Source organism: Adiantum capillus-veneris, chromosome 14, assembly GCF_014529385.1.
Source record: "Adiantum capillus-veneris isolate H3 chromosome 14, ASM1452938v2, whole genome shotgun sequence".
Taxonomy (NCBI): Eukaryota; Viridiplantae; Streptophyta; class Polypodiopsida; order Polypodiales; family Pteridaceae; genus Adiantum; species Adiantum capillus-veneris.
Window position 1 is genome coordinate 132072829 of NC_140944.1, and position 20152 is coordinate 132092980.

A 20152-nucleotide genomic window follows, 5' to 3' on the forward strand; every position below is an offset into this window, starting at 1 on the left:
CTTATTTGACTTCCCTTTTCTTATGGAAGCCTGAATTTTTGTTGTTGTTTTGATTTATTAATGGATTCCTTTATGTACTTCATTTTCCTTTTATTGTGTAAAATGTTAATCAACCCTCAAATTTGAAGTGTGACTCTACTTTTCATTTTGAACGCATCACAAAAATTCTCCTTCTCATTCTACACAAAGTGAAAGGGCATAGAACTGTTTTTTGCAACCCTTCTCTAGAAGTCTTTCACCCTTCTAATTTTAGAACTGATGTCAACGATATCTTTTCACCTTGTTATTTAAGCGGGTTTAGTAAAATATAGGACATTTGTGATCATGTATATATAATGGACAATAAAATTTCATAGTAAACCACAATAAGAATCCAATGTGATTATCGGCACTTATCAGACCTACTTAACCATAACAAAAGGTTTCATCATATGGTGATGGCCGTCCTTAAGGTTGGGGACACATAGGTAGAGTTAATATAACTTCTCTACTTTCAATTGTGAGTGGTAAAAAAAAGAAGAAGATATAAAACACTTTTTGATGCAATTTAATAATGTGGTGTTGATTATTAGGTTCTTTATGTGATTGACTACTCAAATTGGACCAAAAAATCCTTTTTTAAGCCTCTCAGATAGACTTGCCCTTCCATTCCACTCTGCACATCCACTTCTTTTCAAGAACCTCCTCCCTTGAAAACTCCCCCCACTACCCATCTGCACTGCATTACCAAAACATAGTTGTGATATTGTTAGAAAAAGACCCTTACTTGGCCAGCCAGCAGAGCCGTGGCAATTGAATTTTCATCTCTTGCTTACTAACCACAACTCTCATCATCCCTTAACTTCAGCAGGCCTTTGTGACTCCTCACCTTGTTTTTGTCTTCGTTTAGTTTGTAAATGGGTCCCTTTATTTAAGAACCTAATGCCATTCTTTTCAACTTTCATATTTAAAATATCCTTTTTTAGTTGTAAATTTTTCTTTCATTTGAAGACAATTTACGACTATAAAATTTTAAATTACCTTTTAAAGAAATAATTTCTTCAGAGCTAAAAATGAAAGATTTGTAAGTTGTAAATTTCTACACAAAAAATTATAAATTAAAATTGAATAAAAGAATTTCTTCACCTTTTTTTTTGGTTTCTCCTCATCTACTTTTGCATTACATTTCCTTAGTAGGCCACTATGAGTCTTCACCTTGTTTTTTTATGCATCTTCCGGTTTTTCTTTGCATTGAATACAGTCGGTCGTACTCGTACACATTCTCAAGGGAGAACCACTTAAAGCCAATTTAAATTGCCATATTTTGATGTGACGGATGTTTGAATCCCCCCCCAAAAGTAACTGCAATGTGATAATCTTGCTTGCCATTGAGTCACTAGCTATGATATACCATATAGTTGGGGCACACATGTACAATACTAGGAGCGAGGGCCATGCTTACCCTGAGAATTGTCTCCTCACATTAATGAGGGCCAAGAGGGGCGTGTGAAGACAAGGGAAATGATTCCCATGTGGCACGCAACGTCCGGGAGACCATGAAGGGAGTGGAGGAGCTCCTTGTGTTAGGGGGGGGGGGGGGGGGGGGGGGGGGGGGGTGTTTGAGCGAGCTACTCTCTCTCTCTCTCTCTCTCTCCCCCCCTTGTTGGATAGATCTTTAAGGTCTCTTGGGATAGTTTCCTACGGTAAAATTATCTTCCTCTTCTTCTTCTTATTCTCTCTCTCTCTCTCTCTCTCTCTCTCTCTCTCTCTCTCTCTCTCTCTCTCTCTCTCTCTCTAAGGAGTTGAAGGCGGCGTCGCTGCACTAGATCTTGAGGGGGAAAGGATGTGATGTATCCTATAGTTGGGGCATGCATGCATAATACTGGGCGCTAGGGGCATGCTACAATGAAAACTGCTTCCTAACATTTATAAGGGCCAAGAGGATCAAGTGTCAAGACAAGGAAATGATTCCCATGCCAGAGGCAACGTTGGCGAGACCATGAAGGGGAGTTGAGGAACTCCATGTGTGTGTGTGTGTGTGTGTGTGTGTGTGTGTGTGTGTGTGTGTGTGTGTGTGTGTGTGTGTGTGTGTGTGTGTGTGTGTGTGTGTGTGTGTGTTTTTGTGCAAGAAATGGACTTGGTGATTGGCATTATGTTGGTTCCTTGATCCTCTCTTTATTTAAAAAAAAAGTATATTGCAATTTGCAGTCATCCTCTTGGATAGAGGAACACTGTAATATAATATGGATTATGCATAAAGGTACTGCATGATGGTGCAACAAAGTCATGAAAGTATGGCATGATAAGCTTTCTTTAAAAGAATGATTGTTTATGTGGAGATGCATCATTGGGATTCTCCCAATTGGTAATTTCTTTACTATAGATGATTGCCTTCCTTGATATGTGTTCGTTGTGGTGCTAACACTAAGAATATTTACGCAGCGGTTTGTGGATCACATCTTGACATTGCACATCTTCCATTATTCTTTTCAGTCATTCACTTTATTTCCATGACACATCCAAACCAATTTTTCATAAGAGAACCAACCATTTTAGTTTGGTAGTTGTTTACATTGATCACCTCTCTCCCTCATGTAAAGGTTTCATCCAGCTTGTACTTCAACCATGATGCATGTCATGTTAAAGTGCAAGGTTGAACATATAACTTATTAACAATGTGTTTCCTCGCCTCTTTATTTCAACATGTCGGGCTTGCTACCTTGAAGATCTTCTACCTTGTGACCGTTATATGGTAGTGATGCATGTGAACACACTTAGGATCCTCGACAAAAAAGTTTCCTTGCCCTTCACTCTAGAGCAAGCCTTATCTTTGTATTTGCACACTTAGAAATGCTACTTCTTGTGTTATGTGGAACTTGAGCTTCTCTTTCATCTTCTCATGCATTTCAACATCCGTATTTCCAACAATTGTTATCAAAAAAGGCTTTAGTATCTCGGATAACATTGCTAGGCACACTTCTATTTCATTTTTTAGATTAAGGTGTTTTTTGGTGAGTGTTTGTTGCAGAGTTACATAACCTTTGGAAGACTTTTGGCGTATGTTTCCACTATTAGTAAGATTGCATAGGCAATTTCATTCTTTTGTGCAAGTTTCTGATAATGCAAGTTTTTGGCAACACGCTCTTCATCATGTTCAACATGAAAATGCATTCTAGGAACTTTATAGTCTATTGTGGGTTGAGCTATATATCACATGCTGTTTGTGTAGTTTTTCTCTATACAAAAATCTTACATCAAGTGGAGTTACCCACCATGCTTGACAATAATGATGTTTTTAGCATGCTATCTTGTGGGTACAATCTGGATAGCACTTTGAACATACATGATGCAACGTATCCTTTTTGCAAAGGGCCTTTGGAACATTGTGTGTGGTTCGACGGATACAAGTACTGTGAATGATGGTACAAGTGGTAGAAGTTATGATGATACGGTTGTTTTACATCTGATGAGTAGACATGTTCGGATGCCAAGGATGCATAGGCCTATTTGTTAAAAAGTACACTTTTGGTTAAGCATTCTATTACTCTAGATATTCCTTAGCACAAGCAACAAAACAGGCATGGGATAGACTAGCTTCTTTGTATGCAGGTTCTAATTTGTAAGAAATGTCTTACCTATGTAAGGAGATATTGTCACATGCACATCTAACCCTATGCGCATGTGGACAAGCTAACTCTTATTTCTAGGATTTAGGATTGCTCCCTTGTGAGCTTGTATGTAGGACCTACATGTTCAAGCACTTTAGATTAGTTGCATGCACTTTGATTGCACATGAGAGCAGTCAATGTCTACTAGGCATAGGCATTGGAGAGTGCTCCCAAATAGAAGCATTAGTACCAGGCCTAGGTAGTTAAGCATATGAAGCACCTCTCCTAAATGGGCTTTAAAACTTAGTAATAAGTGAACTGCACAAGTAGGTGATTCAATTTTTTAAAAGGAAATTAAGAGGAGAATCAAGGGCGATTCTCCTGCAGCTTTGTTAAGTGGAAACTGCCGCCCGTTTGCTAAGTGGAAATTGCCACCCGTCACCAGATCAACGTTAGTTTTCCCGCCAGAACCTGAGTTCGCATGGGTAAGCTGGGCGTTCTGCATGCGGTACTGCTTTTAATGCAGGGCGTGGAAGTCGATAGCGGCAGGGGTTGGCAGTTGGCAGCCAGAGTATATTCGTCTCGCAGGCAATAGCGGTAGGGGTTGCGGACACTAGGCAGGCAGATTATTGTCGCGCAGGCAGGAGGTAGCTTGCCGTGACCCGTCTGTGAGGTATGTAGTCTTGGCGTGTAACTTTAGAGTAGGTGATTCAATCAAACTCAACTGTTTTTCCCTGCAATCACACACAGTAGGTGATTCAATTTTCCTGTAGTCACACACAGTAGGTAATTCAATTTTTTTGAAGGAAATTAAGAGGAGTACCGTCGCGCAGGCAGGAGGTAGCTTGCCGTGTCCCGTCTATGAGGTATGCAGTCTTGGCGTGTAAATGTAGAGTAGGTGATTCAATTAAACGTAACTATAGTTTCCTGTAGTCACAACAAGGGCACTTGGAGGTGTTTAACGCCAGAGTTCCATGCAAACAAAAAACAGTAGGTGATTCAAATAGCAGGCATAAATTAGTTGTAGCAGCGACAAAGTGGTCTCGAAGGTATAATTCCATGAATCAGCTACTTGAATTTCATGCTTGGTCAAATTTGTGAAGCGGGATGTGGTTCGATTGGTTTGTGTTTATGAGGGTCCAATGCTCTAGGTTATCTTGGTGAGGATGAAGAAAGTTGCACGTTCGGTTGGTGATAGCAGGGGATGCATCTGCCTCTTTGGTCTGTAGGGGTAGACCTAGGAAGACCGAGGAGGAGCTGCTGGCGGCTGAGGGTAGGCGTCCGACGAGGCTTTTCGAGCTAAGTATCACTACCTCCGTTTGGGGGGCAGACGTAGACAATGGCTTGCTTCCTGTGCTGAAAAGAATTCCTAGAGAAAGAGACTATTGCTGGAATGTGTTCCATCGAGCGTGGCGGAACGGTATTCCACTTGCACTTCCAAATGGTCGTGCGTATTATGTCCACATCTATTATAGCGGTCAACAAAAAGGTGAAAACATACTTGGGATGGGATAGAGAATCGCCTGTGGGTGCCACTGTTCTTTGCAGGGCACTAAAGCAAAAGAACATGCACACATTTCAGGGAATGATTGGTTACTGCTTAAAAGACGTAGGTAAAGATCATTTTGAGAATGTTGGCCACAACATATCTCCTGATGACATTAATAAAGGGATCGAGCTTTACACGCTTCATGGGGCAGACGACCTGAAGAATAAAGTCTGCTTGACAAACACCAATGTGTTTGATAGGGCTTCATGTATTGGAAATATAGTTTGAATGGTCATGACTTTCTTGGAACTTTGCACCGCATGATTAAGAGCGGTAAGTACTATCCGTCGGCCACTTGGATTACACCTTACCAAGGGCGCGGAATGCTGTATGGAAGTGCATGGCATTTTCGAGCACAGTTACGTACAACGACATACTCGACGTTTTTGTACTCCAAGGTGATTGGCACCCCCGTCTGGATTGTTTCATGAACCGATGGCAAAACAATGAAAGGTATTCCATTAACTGCTCCCCTGTAATGTGACGGCCTAATTATTGGTGTTATTATTTGTCTTTATGAACTGCGGGGAGCAAGGGGAGAATACGGCAACGAAGGAAGTGGTGAACATATCTGATAGCGAGGACGACGATATTGACGCTGGCATTGGAAGTGACTTTAATCCCGTGCTGAAGAGAAGTAAAACTGTCGTTATTGCATGCTAGGTATGTTGCTAGAATTTCCTTTTGCTGCATTTGCTTTGTTTGTCGATGACTTTTTCTTTTATATGATGGCTCTCGTAGGTGCGCGTGATGGAGTCAATGGAGCCTGCTGTGGAAGCTGAGGGAACGCAAACGAATCAGAGCCAACATGATAATGTAGACGATGCAGTATGTCAAAGATTAGAGGATGTACTTATGCAAATTTGGCGATAGCTCTGTCACTGGCAATGCAGATGACAATGACACTCTCCGTGCTTGCATAGTCAATTGCATACAGAGTGTCAAAGACATGTTGCAGGATGTGCAACTTAATGCTATTGATGTCCAGGTTGCAGAGATGCAACAACAAATAAATGCTTTGTCAAGGGAAATAATATCTTTCAAGTCACAATTGAATAGGTTGAACGCAATGGTTGTCAGACTAGGAAACATAGCATCTAGAAATTTTCGCTTGTAACACCTACAATAGTTTCTATAGCAATGAGACATTTGTAATTACCTTCTTTGCCTAAAGTCTTACACTTATTGACAGAAGAAGTTATTGTAATTGTTGTGGTTATGAATTTTAAACAGAAATAGAGTCTTCATATGATCTTTTCTTATAAGAAAGTTTCTATCCTTTTGTCTCAAGAAATTAAAATCACCTAGCAAATCGTTGCCATGGGTTTTTTTGTACTTTTTCTTGAAAATTAATGCAATTGTCTATGTTCTACTGCTCTGATTAAAGATGAGAATCTTGGAAGATATGAATTTCTTTTACACAGAGAGAATAGGTTTAGAGGGGTTTTAAAAGCCTTGCCAGACCCAACAATCATTACCTACATAAGTGACACTAGGAGTCACCATTCTCATCATCAGTTGGTATCACCACTGGACAACGAATATTGACCCCTTTACCGTTTTTGCTAGCAGTACCCTCTACAACACCTTGGTGTTTTTGTCTACCTTCAGCAGATGGCGTTTTTACCCAACATCAATCTACGATAGAAGATTATACCCGCACTTCCAAATCAGCCTAGGTGTTAGTAGTTAAGACTGCAAATCAGCCAGTGTTTCTTCAATTTGCAGATTCAGCGCCGCAGATTAGCCAACGTTTTCAGGTTTCAACTTCTGAAATGGAAACAGAGGGATGATTATTTTGGACTTGCAGCAACAGTGGCCAAAGGAATTACAAGCACGAGAAACCCATTATAAACAGTTCTGAAGGTCCAGGTTTAAGTTTGGTTGAATCTTGGACATGACATCCACACATTGTCAATGTCAGGCAGCTGAAGAGAAATAATTGAACCATTCATCATCCCACAATCAGCATTAGCAAAGAGGGTTTGAGACGAAGCTGGAGACCTCATATTGGCGCATAAGAATGGTCTTTCTAAGGTATTTGAAACTATGTAGTCACTTCTCTGATGCAGGGCATACGAGCTCGCTTCTTTGACAAATTATATGTGATTATCAGCTGTCTAGCAGATTTTCATCTAGTCATAGCTCCTCATGGGGGTTACATCCGACACCATTTTGTTACCACACTTGTCTATAGACCCGTCTAAGTGTTTTAACTTGTTGGGTCCTTGCACTGTCCAGAGCATTATCTGCATCATATTTTCTCCTCCATTTGAATCAACATTAGTACATAGGTTTCCCAGCCTCTTCAAACCAGACTTGACTTCTTCATTTGCTAGCTTGTCACCCAACAAGCTTATTCTGTCTAATATTACTGACACCTCCTACTTAGGTGAACTTGAATGCTTGATATACTCTTTCTTACAAGGAAACAAAAGCAACCTTGACAAAATGCGGGGGTTTGAAGGAGGCCCACAAGCTCACCTAGAAAGCTCTCTAGATGAATTTGATGTTTGATGGTTGGGACACTGATTATTCCCACTACTATGCAAGCTTTGTGAAATTTTGACTTGGTGTCTGTCCTAAAGAAAACAAGTACCTTCAAGCGTTTCCATTCAAACATGGGGCAAACCACCCTTTCCTTTTGAACATATGTTATGACTTGCTAGTACCTTCAAGCGTTTCCATTCAAACATGGGGCAAACCACCCTTTCCTTTTGAACATATGTTCTGACTTGCTGCTACTCTCATGAGAAACCTCATTTAAGTAGTCTTTTGTGCCCTCTTCCATCCATCAACAAACCCCACGCATACCAATCATTTTGTTACTCTTCTAATCGTAGTTTTTTGTTTTGTTTTCGGAGTTGGGTAGGGCACGCCCGGCCGCCCCCCTCATACACCAAAAAAGGGTATACAAGAAGAAACACAAGGACTATGTAACGTAGTATCACTTTTAACATCATCATTTGGAATGTCAAGAGTGCTAAGATTCATTAAGGGTATGCGTGGTCGCTATTGTGTCTGTGACTTATATTAAGATATCTACATAAACTTGCTCACAACGAAGTGATCTTTGTGTACTATTTGGCTCTCATCCGAAAAGTGGCTCAATAATTCTGTCTTCTCATCAAGGAGTCAATATTTATTCTTTTGCTCTACGATTTCATTGAGGTAAAGCTAAGACTATACTGAGAACTTTTGAAACCTTGTCACCAGAATCTATATCATATTGAGTTGTGTACTGACACGGGATAACGTTACTTATCTGTGAAGAGACGTCTAGCTATTGCTGAACAAAATACGTGAGTTATTTTGTAGGCGTGGTTGACTACATAATATTATTAGCAGCCTCCACCGGGACAGCAGACGCTACCTCGACCAGCTGAAGCGGCTGAGCTAATTCAGCCAATTCAAGCTGCTGCTGGGTTGGCTCTGCATCTGTTGCTCCTGCCCCTACAATTTCTGAGCGTATTGCAGGCCCTGAGCTACGCAGCTCGTGTCCACCAGCAGGAGCTCCAGCAACAGGAGCGCTGTGCGAGCGGCGGCGATGGTGGTGCTTATGGTGACCACCACCGGCTTTCTGCCTTTTCCGCGGAGGAGCTTCAGAGTGGCAGCGCTCTATACCTGCATAGCCATGGACTCCCGTGCTCAACTGCTGGTAATGAAGGCAGAGAGTGGGCGTGATGAGGATGAGGGCGAAGGGGAGGATGAGAGAGCGGGGCAATATGGGCACAGCGGTGGCAGTGGTGGTGGTGGTGGGGAGGGAGTGGCGGAGGAGAGCGAATGCCATGACGATGGTGGTGCTTCTTGAAGAAGAGATCCTGCTGGCACATCAGCTCATGAGCAGGCGCTGCAGCGGGAGGAGGAGGAGCATCCATGAGGTCTGCAAGTGCAGGTGAATGGAAGGCTGAGCTCGTGCTGGAGGAGGAGGAGGAGGAGGAGGAGCGTTTAGTCGGACAGACGTGGTGGCCTTCTTTATATACTTGTTCGAGCTGTGGATTTGATTGGGTAAAGATAATATCATAAAGGGAAAATTACCAAAATATCCCTTTAATTTGTGGAAATTCCCAAAATACCCTTGTATCTATTTTGGTTGAATTATTCAAGCTTATCATTCCTTTATTCTTTTCTGACAATCAAGATCCGTTTTTGAGTGCTTAGCATGTAATTTGTCACAAATTACCTCGCAAAAAAGGGCAATTATATCTAAAAATAATGAAGCAATTTATCTCCAAAGCCTACATAACCTACTCAAATTCTAGTTTTAGTATCTTGTATTGATAGACAATCAGTCTTCTTATGAAAGGTACAAATTTTTTAATCTTTGGAAAAATTTAATCTCACAACCGGGGGTATTTTTGGGAAATTATGACAAAATATCGGGGGTATTTTGGGAATTTTTGAAATTTGAAGGGTATTTTGGTAATTTTCCCTATCATAAATCGTGATGAACGCGGGCCGTGCCTTGCAAGTTCCACGCCGGTTGACATTTGCTACACACCGGGCTTTCTCCACCGTTCCCCCTTTAATTAAGAGCCCTCATATTACATAGGGTAAAGGGGCCAATAAAAAACAGGCCCCTTGTAATGGGAACCTGGACTCTCCAAGTTTAAGAAAACTTTTCTCCAATAATGGGTCACAAGTTGGCTATTGCTAGGCTAGTTAGCACGTTTGTCTAGGGGGTTTGGGCCGTTGGATCTGTGATTAAGCCTTGCTGGCCGCTTTAGCTTATTAGTAATTACTCCCCTTGGGAGTGGCTTCCCTCTCACACCCACTTTTGTTACAAAGGAAATGTTCGTCGGCGCCATACTTTCTCTGCAGAGATCGCTTCATCACCATATTTTTTCTGGAGATAGCAATAGTGGTGCTCTTTCAAATGCGCCCCTCAACAATGTATTCCGTGCAACACACAGATCAAGAGCCCCCTCGCGGCTTAGGTGGCCTAAAGCTGGCCCCCTTACCCTAGGGCGTACCCTAGGACGTGTTTACTCTTTGAGTGAAATGGTGCTTTTCTGTGAGGTTTGGTGGCCTTGAATGGTTAGTGGTGGCCCTCGATAATGGTGTTCACGCCTCGTAAAAGAGAGCCAGCTTCGATGTTGGGGAAAACACCTTTCTAGTGTTTAAACATTGCGAATATCATATAGGGGCCGGAAATATAACATAAACCCACCTATTTCCTATCAAAGCTTCAATAACTTTTTTTTGTGTATGGCCACACCACCTTGCTACTAGAGGATAAAAATACGTCATTTCAATGTGCGTGTGAACATGTCCATAGTTGTGTGTGCTCATCAAGAAACTAGGAATGGTTAGAAAATGATTGCATTTTCACATTAGCAAAAAACACCCTTTTAGAGGCATCCTTCCATGGGCTTTCAATTTAGAGGTTCTTTTATTGGTCTTTAGAAGGCCATAAGGGAAGTGCGAGAAAGTGTGCACCTTTTAAGCTATTAATACAGAGGTTGTCGATGGTGGACAAGTGTTCTTTTTTTATTAAAAAAGAAAGTAATTATATCTTTTTTTATAATGTAAATGGATCTTGCCATTTACATTATAAAGATTATATATTTTTTTATAATATAAATGAATCATTCCATCATTGTAATTTGGTCCTTTCATTAATGCTCACTTGTTTTTTATTTTATTTTTGAACATGGAGAAGGCCATAGGGAAAGGTTGAGAAAAAGTGCAAACTTTGAGCCATAGATTAATGTTGCCTTGGATTGGTGTTTGATTTGAATTTTCCTTTCTTGCAAGCTATTCTTGTAGAATGCCTTAATTGAAGCTTTACCTCACGTCACATGGTTGAGAGCTTTCTAGCATTCTATTCTTTTATATGTCACATTGAAGCTTCACCTTAAATAATTCTAGTTAAACTCAACCTCATTATGTTATCACTTTCTATTTGGCTTGTTAAACAAGGCCTTAGTCCACAAGGCATTAAGGAGGGCATTCATCCAAGTTTGATCCCATGTTGTGAAGTATGTATTGATTATTGATTTGTTTAATTATATTTTAATTAATAAAAGAATTATTTTATTTATAAATCTCATAAAAGTTTATTTTATTGAATTGTTTTATTGATTTTTATGCTTATTTGACCTCCCTTTTCTTATGAAAGCATGAATTTTTGTTGTTGTTTTGATTTATCAATGGATTTTTTTATGTACTTCATTTTCATTTTACTGTATAAAATGTTAATCAACCCTCGAATTTGAATTTGAAGTGTGACTCTACTTTTCATTTTGAAGGCATCACAAAAACTCTCTTCCTCATTCTACACAAAGTGAAAGGGCATAGGACTATTTTTTGCAACCCTTCTCTAAAAGTCTTGCACCCTTTTAATTTTACAACTGATTCAACGAGATCTTTTCACCTTGTTATTTAAGCGGGTTGATTATCGGCACTTATTCAGACCTACTAACAAAAGGTTTCATCATACGGTGATGGTCGTCCTTAAGGTTGGGGACACATAGGTAGAGTTAATATAACTTCTCTACTTTTAATTGTGAGAGTGGTAAAAAAAAATAAAAGATCTAAAACACTCCTTAATGCAATTTAATTATGTGGTGTTGATTATTAGGTTCTTTATGTGCTTGACTACACAAATTGGACCAAAAAATCCTTTTTAAAGCCTCTCAGATAGACTTGCCCTTCCATTCCACTCTACACATCCACTTCTTTTCAAGAACCTCCTCCCTTGAAAACTCCTCCCACTACCTATCTGCATTGCATTACCAAAACATAGTTGTGATATTGTTAGAAAAAGCCCTTGACTTGGCCAGCCAACAGAGATGTGGCAATTGAATTTTCATCTCTTGCTTACTAAACCACAACTCTCATCTCCCCTTAACTTCAGCAGGCCTTTGTGACTCCTCACCTTGTTTTTGTCTTCGTTTAGTTTGTGAATGGATCCCTTTATTTAAGGACCTAATGACTTTCTTTTTAACTTTAGTATTTAAAATATCATTTTTTAGTTGTAAAATTTTCTTTCATTTGAAGATAATTTACATAATTTCTTCACAACTAAAAATGAAAGAATTGTAAGTTGTAAAAAGTGATAAAAAATTATAAATTATCCTTGAATAAAAGAATTTCTTCACAATTTTTTTTGGTAACTTTTGGTTTTTAATATGCAAATGTTACCTTGTTACTTTAGTGTAACATGCATCATTAAGAGGGATTAGGTTTAGACATTCCCAAAAGATAATGAAAAGAATGTTTAGTTAGTATCATCTTCATGAAATATTATTATTATTAACTTAAGTTTTCACACAAAACTACTTAGGCCCATCATTCTTGTAGGAATGTTTTCATGAAATATTATTATTATTAACTTAAGTTTTCCCCCAAAACTACTTAGGCCCATCATTCCGTTAGGAATGTTTTCATAATCCAATGATCAATGACATACTTTGATGTCATTTAAAATGTTGATATTAAAATTCCAACCTATATTAAAATAATCACATAGTTCACTACAACATTTATTTTAAAAAGCAACAAACTAAAGTTTCAAGCTGAGTCAAATTTGGTTGGCAAGTAACTTCTCCATGTTTACCACTAAAACAATTTGACCTATTAGTCACCTTTTGCCATACATCTATTACTCCATTTATAATATACCCTGTCTACAACCTTTCAGAAAATTTGTTGTGAAAAAGTAAACTCTGCAACACAACCTCATCTACTTTTGCATTACATTTCCTTAGTAGGCCACCGTGAGTCTTCACCTTGTTTTTTTATGCAGCTTCCGGTTCCTCTTTGCATTGAATAAAGTCGGTCGTACTCGTACACATTGTCAAGGGAGAACCACTTAAAGCCAATTTAAATTGCCATATTTTGATGTGAGGGATGCTTGGATCTCCCCCCCCCCCCCGAAAGTAAGTGCAATGCGATAATCTTGCTTGCCATTGAGTTGCTAGCTATGATATACCATATAGTTAGGGCACACATGTACAATACTAGGAGCTAGGACCATGTTTACCGTGAGAATTGTCTCCTCACATTAATAAGGGCCAAGTGTCAAGACAAGGGAAATGATTCCCATGCAGGAGGCAACGTCCGGGAGACCATGAAGGGAGTGGAAGAGTTCTCTGTGTGTGTGTGTGTGTGTGTGTGTGTGTGTGTGTGAGGGGGTGGGGGGGGGGGTTGAACGAGCTTCTCTCTCTCTCTCTCTCTCTCTCTCTCTCTCTCTCTCTCTCTCTCTCTCGTTGGATAGATCTTTAAGGTCTCTTGGGATATTTTCCTACGGTGTTAAAATTATCTTCTTCTTCTTCTTCTTCTTCTTCTTATCTCTCTCTCTCTCTCTCTCTCTCTCTCTCTCTCTCTCTAACGAGTTGAAGGCGTTGCACTAGATCTTGAGGGCAGAAGGATGTGGTATATCCTATACTTGGGGCATGCATGCATATTACTGGGAGCTAGGGGCATGGCTACGGTGAAAACTGCTCCCTAACATTTATAAGGGCCAAGAGGATCAAGTGTCAACACGAGGAAATGATTTCCATGCCGGAGGCAGCGTTGGCGAGACGATGAAGGGGAGTGGAGGAGCTCCGCGAGCGCGCGCGTGTGTGTGTGTGTGTGCAAGAAATGGACTTGGTGATTGGCATTATGTTGGTTCCTGGATCCTCTCTTTATTTGAAAAAAAGGTATATTGCAATTTGCAATCATCCTCTTGGATAGAGGAACACTGTAATATAATATGGAATATGCATAAACGTACTGCATGGTGGTGCAACGAAGTCATGAAAGTATGGCATGACAAGTTTTCTTTAGAAAAATGATTGTTTATGTGGAGATGCATCATTGGGGTTCTCACAATTGGTCAATTTCTTCACTCTAGATGATTGGCTTCCTTGATATGTGTTCGTTGTGGTGCTGACACTAAGAATATTTACGCAGCGGTTTGTGGATCACATCTTGACATTGCACATCTTCCATTATTCTTTTCAGTCATTCACTTTATTTCCATGACACATCCAAACAAATTTTTCATAAGAGAACCAACCATTATAGTTTGGTAGTTGTTTACATTGATCACCTCTCTCCCTCATGTAAAGGTTTCATCTAGCTTGTACTTCAACCATGATGCATGTCATGTTAAAGTGCAAGGTTGAACATATAACTTATTAACAATGTGTTTCCTCGCTTCTTTATTTCAACATGTCGGGCTTGCTACCTGGAAGATCTTCTACCTTGTGACCGTTATATGGTAGTGATGCATGTGAACACACTTAGGATCCTCGACAAAAAAGTTTCCTTGCCCTTCAGTCTAGAGCAGCCCCTATCTTTGTATTGTCACACTTAGAAATGCTACTTCTTGTGTTATGTGGAACTTGAGCTTCTCTTTCATCTTCTCGTGCATTTCAACATCTGTATTTCCAACAATTGTTATCAAAAAAGGCTTTAGTATCTCGGATAACATTGCTAGGCACACTTCTATTTCATTTTTTAGATTAAGGTGTTTTTTGGTGAGTGTTTGTTGTAGAGTTACATAACCTTTGGAAGACTTTTGGCCTATGTTTCCACTATTAGTAAGATTGCATAGGCAATTTCATTCTTTTGTGCAAGTTTCTGATAATGCAAGTTTTTGGCAACACGCTCTTCATCATGTTCAACATGAAAATGCATTCTAGGAACTTTATAGTCTATTGTGGGTTGAGCTATATATCACATGCTGTTTGTGTAGTTTTTCTCTATACAAAAATCTTACATCAAGTGGAGTTACCCGCCATGCTTGACAATAATGATTTTTTTAGCATGCTATCTTGTGGGTACAATCTGGATAGCACTTTGAACATACATGATGCAACGTATCCTTTTTGCAAAGGGCCTTTGGAACATTGTGTGTGGTTCGACGGATACAAGTACTGTGAATGATGGTACAAGTGGTAGAAGTTATGATGATACGGTTGTTTTACATCTGATGAGTAGACATGTTCGGATGCCAAGGATGCATAGGCCTATTTGTTAAAAAGTACACTTTTGGTTAAGCATTCTATTACTCTAGATATTCCTTAGCACAAGCAACAAAACAGGCATGGGATAGACTAGCTTCTTTGTATGCAGGTTCTAATTTGTAAGAAATGTCTTACCTATGTAAGGAGATATTGTCACATGCACATCTAACCCTATGCGCATGTGGACAAGCTAACTCTTATTTCTAGGATTTAGGATTGCTCCCTTGTGAGCTTGTATGTAGGACCTACATGTTCAAGCACTTTAGATTAGTTGCATGCACTTTGATTGCACATGAGAGCAGTCAATGTCTACTAGGCATAGGCATTGGAGAGTGCTCCCAAATAGAAGCATTAGTACCAGGCCTAGGTAGTTAAGCATATGAAGCACCTCTCCTAAATGGGCTTTAAAACTTAGTAATAAGTGAACTGCACAAGTAGAGCTTGTGGGGTTTTAAAAGCCTTGCCAGACCCAACAATCATTACCTATATAAGTGACCCTAGGAATCACCATTCTCATCATCAATTGGTATCTCCAATGGACAACGAATATTGACCCTTTAGCGTTTTTGCTAGCAATACCCTCTACAACACCTTGATGTTTCTGTCTACCTGCAGCAGCAGATGGCGTTTTTACCCAACATCAATCTACGATAGAAGATTATACCCGCACTTCCAAATCAACCTAGGTGGTAGTAGTTTCTAGGGCTAAGACTACAAATCAGCCAGTGTTTCTTCAATTTGCAGATTCAGCCCAGATTAGCCAACGTTTTCAGGTTTGAGCCTTGTTCTGACGTCATCATTAGCACCCTTGACATAGTCAATAGAAGATTAGCCCATAGTCTCGTGATCATCAATTGCAGATCTCAATAGTTACCCTAGTGTTTTTCATTTTTAGCCTTAGCTTCTTAGATCCAAGCATCAGTAGAAAGATCCCATCATCATCTCATCATTTAGGACCATTGTATTAGCATATGTGCAATCTAAAGTAAATACCTTTCGAGAGATAGAGAGGGGGGACCCTTGGAGGGAGGTTTGGGACCCCATTCGGTGTTAGTATTCTTTTTCTCTCCACTCACAGAACCTTCACTCAACAATATCATTATGTCTTCTCTCTAGTCTACTGCACATTTCCCTCATGAAGTAAAAGGAACTCTCTCAGGAAGTAAAAGGAACCTTGAGTATGCAGTGAGCACTCATCTCGAGCATTCACCATGCACCACTTTCGTTGCACACTACATTGGTATCTGAGCTCTTTTGCAGTGTTCAATATCATCACTCTAAAAAAAGTACATGAAGAATCTCTCTCAAATTTTCTATCAAAGGTTTTGTATCCCTACCCCCTCGGACTTAATAGCTACTCCCACCCTTGTTCCATCATGCATCGGGCATGCATCCATCTTCATCGCTATGTCTTAAGGGCCATTAAGCCATAAAAGAACCACAAAATTATTTTCTTGCTTGAGATTACACGTAACCCAAGACCATTTCGGCATGCGGATCTCTCTAAGTTGTGTTTTTGAAGAGTGGAAGGTAACACAAAAACAAAGGGCTTGTCCAACTTCCCTTTGTTCCCCTTCTTTTTCCCTTTTCCACTCAATGAGAGTGGACCTTGCACATTCTGACATGCCAATCAACGTGAGGTGAGAAAAAGCAACCTTGGTGTGAGTGCAAGGTCCTCAAGGTGTGCACCTGCATGAAGGAGTTGAGTTTGGGTAAGAGAAAAGCCTTCTAGTTAAACATAGATCACAAGCAATACTTGTACCAAGCACCCCAAGTATTGAGCACCCCCAATACCTCAAGTACTAAGAACCCCAAGTACCCCAGTAATCGTTGTGTTATCATCATCAAAAGTGTGTGCTTTGCTGCACGTGTCGAAGGCTGGGAACTTACCTGTGCACTGTGTGCGAGTGACGAATGGATGCAAGCACACAACTAGAAGATCCTAGCAAGCTCAAAGGGACAGGGGTGTTTCACTCACCGCTCAATGCTTCCGTTGTGAAGGATCCTGTGCTGCAGAGAAGAAGGAGCCACTGCCTCATCACCGCGCTCAACCGCCTCACCACTGCGCTGATGCCGCTGCAATGCTCGATCACACACGCTCTCTCTCTCTCTCTCTCTCTCTCTCTCTCTCTCTCTCTCTCTCTCTCTCTCTCAAGCATACACACACACACACATACACACATTAGCACACGAAGGAGGAGAAGATAGAGATGGAGCAAGATCACTTCTTAGATTACACCTCAAAGAATGAGGATTTTTAGGTCAAATGGACCTTTTATAAGATTTTGACACATTCACACATGGGCGCCCATAGTGGCCGATCATTGCAAAACTATTGTAAAAATAAGATAAGTGGTGCGCCTCTCATCGATGATTACCTACACACCTATTGGACCGACAAGCCCGATCCATGAATTAATCAAATAAATAATAAGGCGTCCGCTGAAGGTGATAGGGTGTCTGTGAGGGATAACATGTCCCCCCTTCTTGATGTAGATTCCGTCCTCGAAAGCTATTGAGATGAAGCCCGTTCGTGGAGGTGGAAGAGCATCCGAGATTGAATGTCCTTAGCCTTCTTCAATTTCTACAAAATCAACCAAAATTGGCACAGTAATTGCATTCTCATATACAATTAAAAAGCATATACAATTGTAGGCACACAAATTGATTGGTAACAAAATATTAAACAATTTGTTAGCAGTAAATATGAAACTGTAATATAATCAAACGCATAAGCAATTATAAAGGTCAAAAAATAAACAAGTATGGGGTCGCTTATTTAACAGTCGAGAGCACTAGAGGTTAACTATTAATACCATGGACAAGCTTCTCAATTTTCTCTAAGTTGTTTAATCATGAGAGCAAAGTATTTCATGTTCGAGGGCAAAGTATTTCATGTTTGAGGGCTGACTAGAGGATATACCTAGAAGACCGTCTAGTTAAGCTAGGAATTGCTTATGAAATCATCTCCTGAATTATTCCCTTTGTTTGACCCCCCAAAGTTTTTTCACATTGATTCAATTTTCATGTGTGTGTTTATTTTGTATGCCTTGGGATTTTTGCTTTTCAAGGAAAAGCGCCCACATTGGAATCCTCTAGGGCTCTAGTACCATAGACAATACATGTGAGTGAAGTACCAAATCAAGCTAGGATTTCTCTTCAAGCTTAAGATTTTACATTGTGGCACTTTTGATTTTTTTGTTTGTTCATTTTCAGCATGTTAATTTTGTAACTCTGGGGGGTCATATAACATTGTTACCCTCCCCACGCTCATCACACTAGTAAACTTTCTTTATAATACTTAAGCTAAAGGTTAATAGGGACTAAGCCCACTAGAAAGCCCTAGTACATTGTACACAATGCTGCCTAAATCGGATGAAGAGCCTAAAGTAACCATTGATTATTAGGAATGCATTCCCCATGGTATTAAGAGAAGATCTCTAACGCCTTACTTGATCAAACTAGCTTAGTCAGACGGCTTGATTCTTAAACCTAGACATGGTGTATGATAGAAAATTATATGGATCTAATGTTTGATCTAAGCAAATGTGCTGAATATTGTGCTACCAATCACATTTAAAGCAGACAAACATGGATGCAAAAAAATAAGATAAGAGGCAATGCTAATGGACAAGAAACACTTGTTTGTGTTAATGATCGCGCTCGATTCGAAGAGTGAACGAGAGAAAGATTCCATGAAGTTCAAAATCCTAATAATGGCAACGCGTTCCTGTACACACTAGAAAACACAAGAAATACCTCTAGGAGGCACATCAGTGGGAAGAGGCACCAACCTTTATTGAACACAATCAAACACATAAGAAAACCTAACATAATTATTTGCACCCCCGTAGAGAATCAAGGGAACATGATATTGAATAGATGGGCGGGTAGCCCTAGGTCTAAACCCCTATCCTCGTCATTGTCGAAAAAAACAAAGTCATCATTCGTGAGACCGTACGCACCATCCGTGTAATCATGTAACTCTTCCTCATCATTAGAGGCACAAATGTTCACTAAGAACATCACTAGATGTCTATAATCATCTTGGTCAAATGGGTAAGCTTGGGCAATTGGAGAGACTCTCTCTACTAAGTAGGGATCAGTTGTGGTCAAGAGACGTATCAACCATTCTAGTTCCTCAAAATTATTCTCACACGCTAAGGTATCTACCAAATCGCATTCATATGCAAGCACTGGGTAGACTATGTGAAACACTTGTGAAAAGTAAAGAGGGTACCTCTCACCCAAGGTAGGAGTGGATGACTCTAATGTACTAGCCATATTTGTACACACATATAGATGATGGTTACTATGCAAATATTATAAGGATCATGTCAAAAGGTCGTGTCTGTTGAGCCTACATCCTATGGTGGATGGTAACGAGAGCAGTCCATGGCTAGGAGAATATGTGCAACAGAAAAACGGGAGAGAGAGAGAGAGAGAGAGAGAGAGAGAGAGAGAGAGAGAGAGAGAGAGAGAGAGAGGAGAGACTCGATACTCAGTAGCAAAAATCACACGCTTTGATTGATTGTTCTTTTGTGTAAATAACCTTACATATATGTAACCAAACTTTCCATGCAACACTTGACTTGCCACTGAACCTACATTGCATGCTATAAGGGACTGTGTCCACAGGCTAAGACACCATTACTGGGCTTGCATACCCAATAACCCCCCTCAAGCCCAAACTATTGACAATGGACTCAAGACATACCATGGCAGAGTCCAATCACTTGAAACCATGAGTAGAAGTCCCCCCCCCTTGACTATAACATAGGTGTGTGTGCACTTCCCTCAAACAACCATCAGTGTGAGACATACGAGAACCCGACCAAACAGCAAAGGGGTGGTCTTACCACTTTTTTTTTATGTGGCAGTGTCTATAATCCGTACAAAATTTTGGGACATGGAAATACCTGACAATTGATAAACTAAAAGAAGGATTTGACCGCTTTTGTTGACAAAAGACAAACTTTGATGAAAAAAACTATGATACTTAACATGAAAAATAGTTTTTGTATGTTGTGCTACTAATATACCGAGTGCTCGAAGAA

At 40.1% G+C, this 20152-nt stretch overlaps 2 protein-coding genes and 1 pseudogene across 2 annotated transcripts; 1 reads left to right on the forward strand and 2 right to left on the reverse strand.

The window, feature by feature from the left end:
- The first annotated feature begins 4068 nt into the window (after positions 1-4068).
- LOC147443148 (uncharacterized) lies at positions 4069-6253 on the forward strand. Its single transcript, XM_086529480.1, is given in 5 exon segments — positions 4069-4175; positions 5452-5588; positions 5663-5784; positions 5878-6015; positions 6017-6253. Coding segments are annotated over 5 exon segments (741 nt in total).
- Positions 6254-8444: 2191 nt separating this feature from the next.
- Positions 8445-9349, reverse strand: LOC147443149 (uncharacterized). Its single transcript, XM_086529797.1, has one exon. The coding sequence runs from the start codon at positions 8924-8926 to the stop codon at positions 8465-8467; it is 462 nt and encodes a 153-aa protein (XP_086385923.1). The 5' UTR covers positions 8927-9349; the 3' UTR covers positions 8445-8464.
- Positions 9350-14419: 5070 nt separating this feature from the next.
- LOC147443150 (uncharacterized) lies at positions 14420-19379 on the reverse strand (annotated as a pseudogene).
- Between the last annotated feature and the right edge of the window lie 773 nt (positions 19380-20152).

Coding starts and splice junctions, on each gene's coding strand:
- LOC147443149 (XM_086529797.1), bottom strand. CDS start 8,926: ATGGCATTCGCTCTCCTCCGCCACTCCCTCCCCACCACCACCACCACT.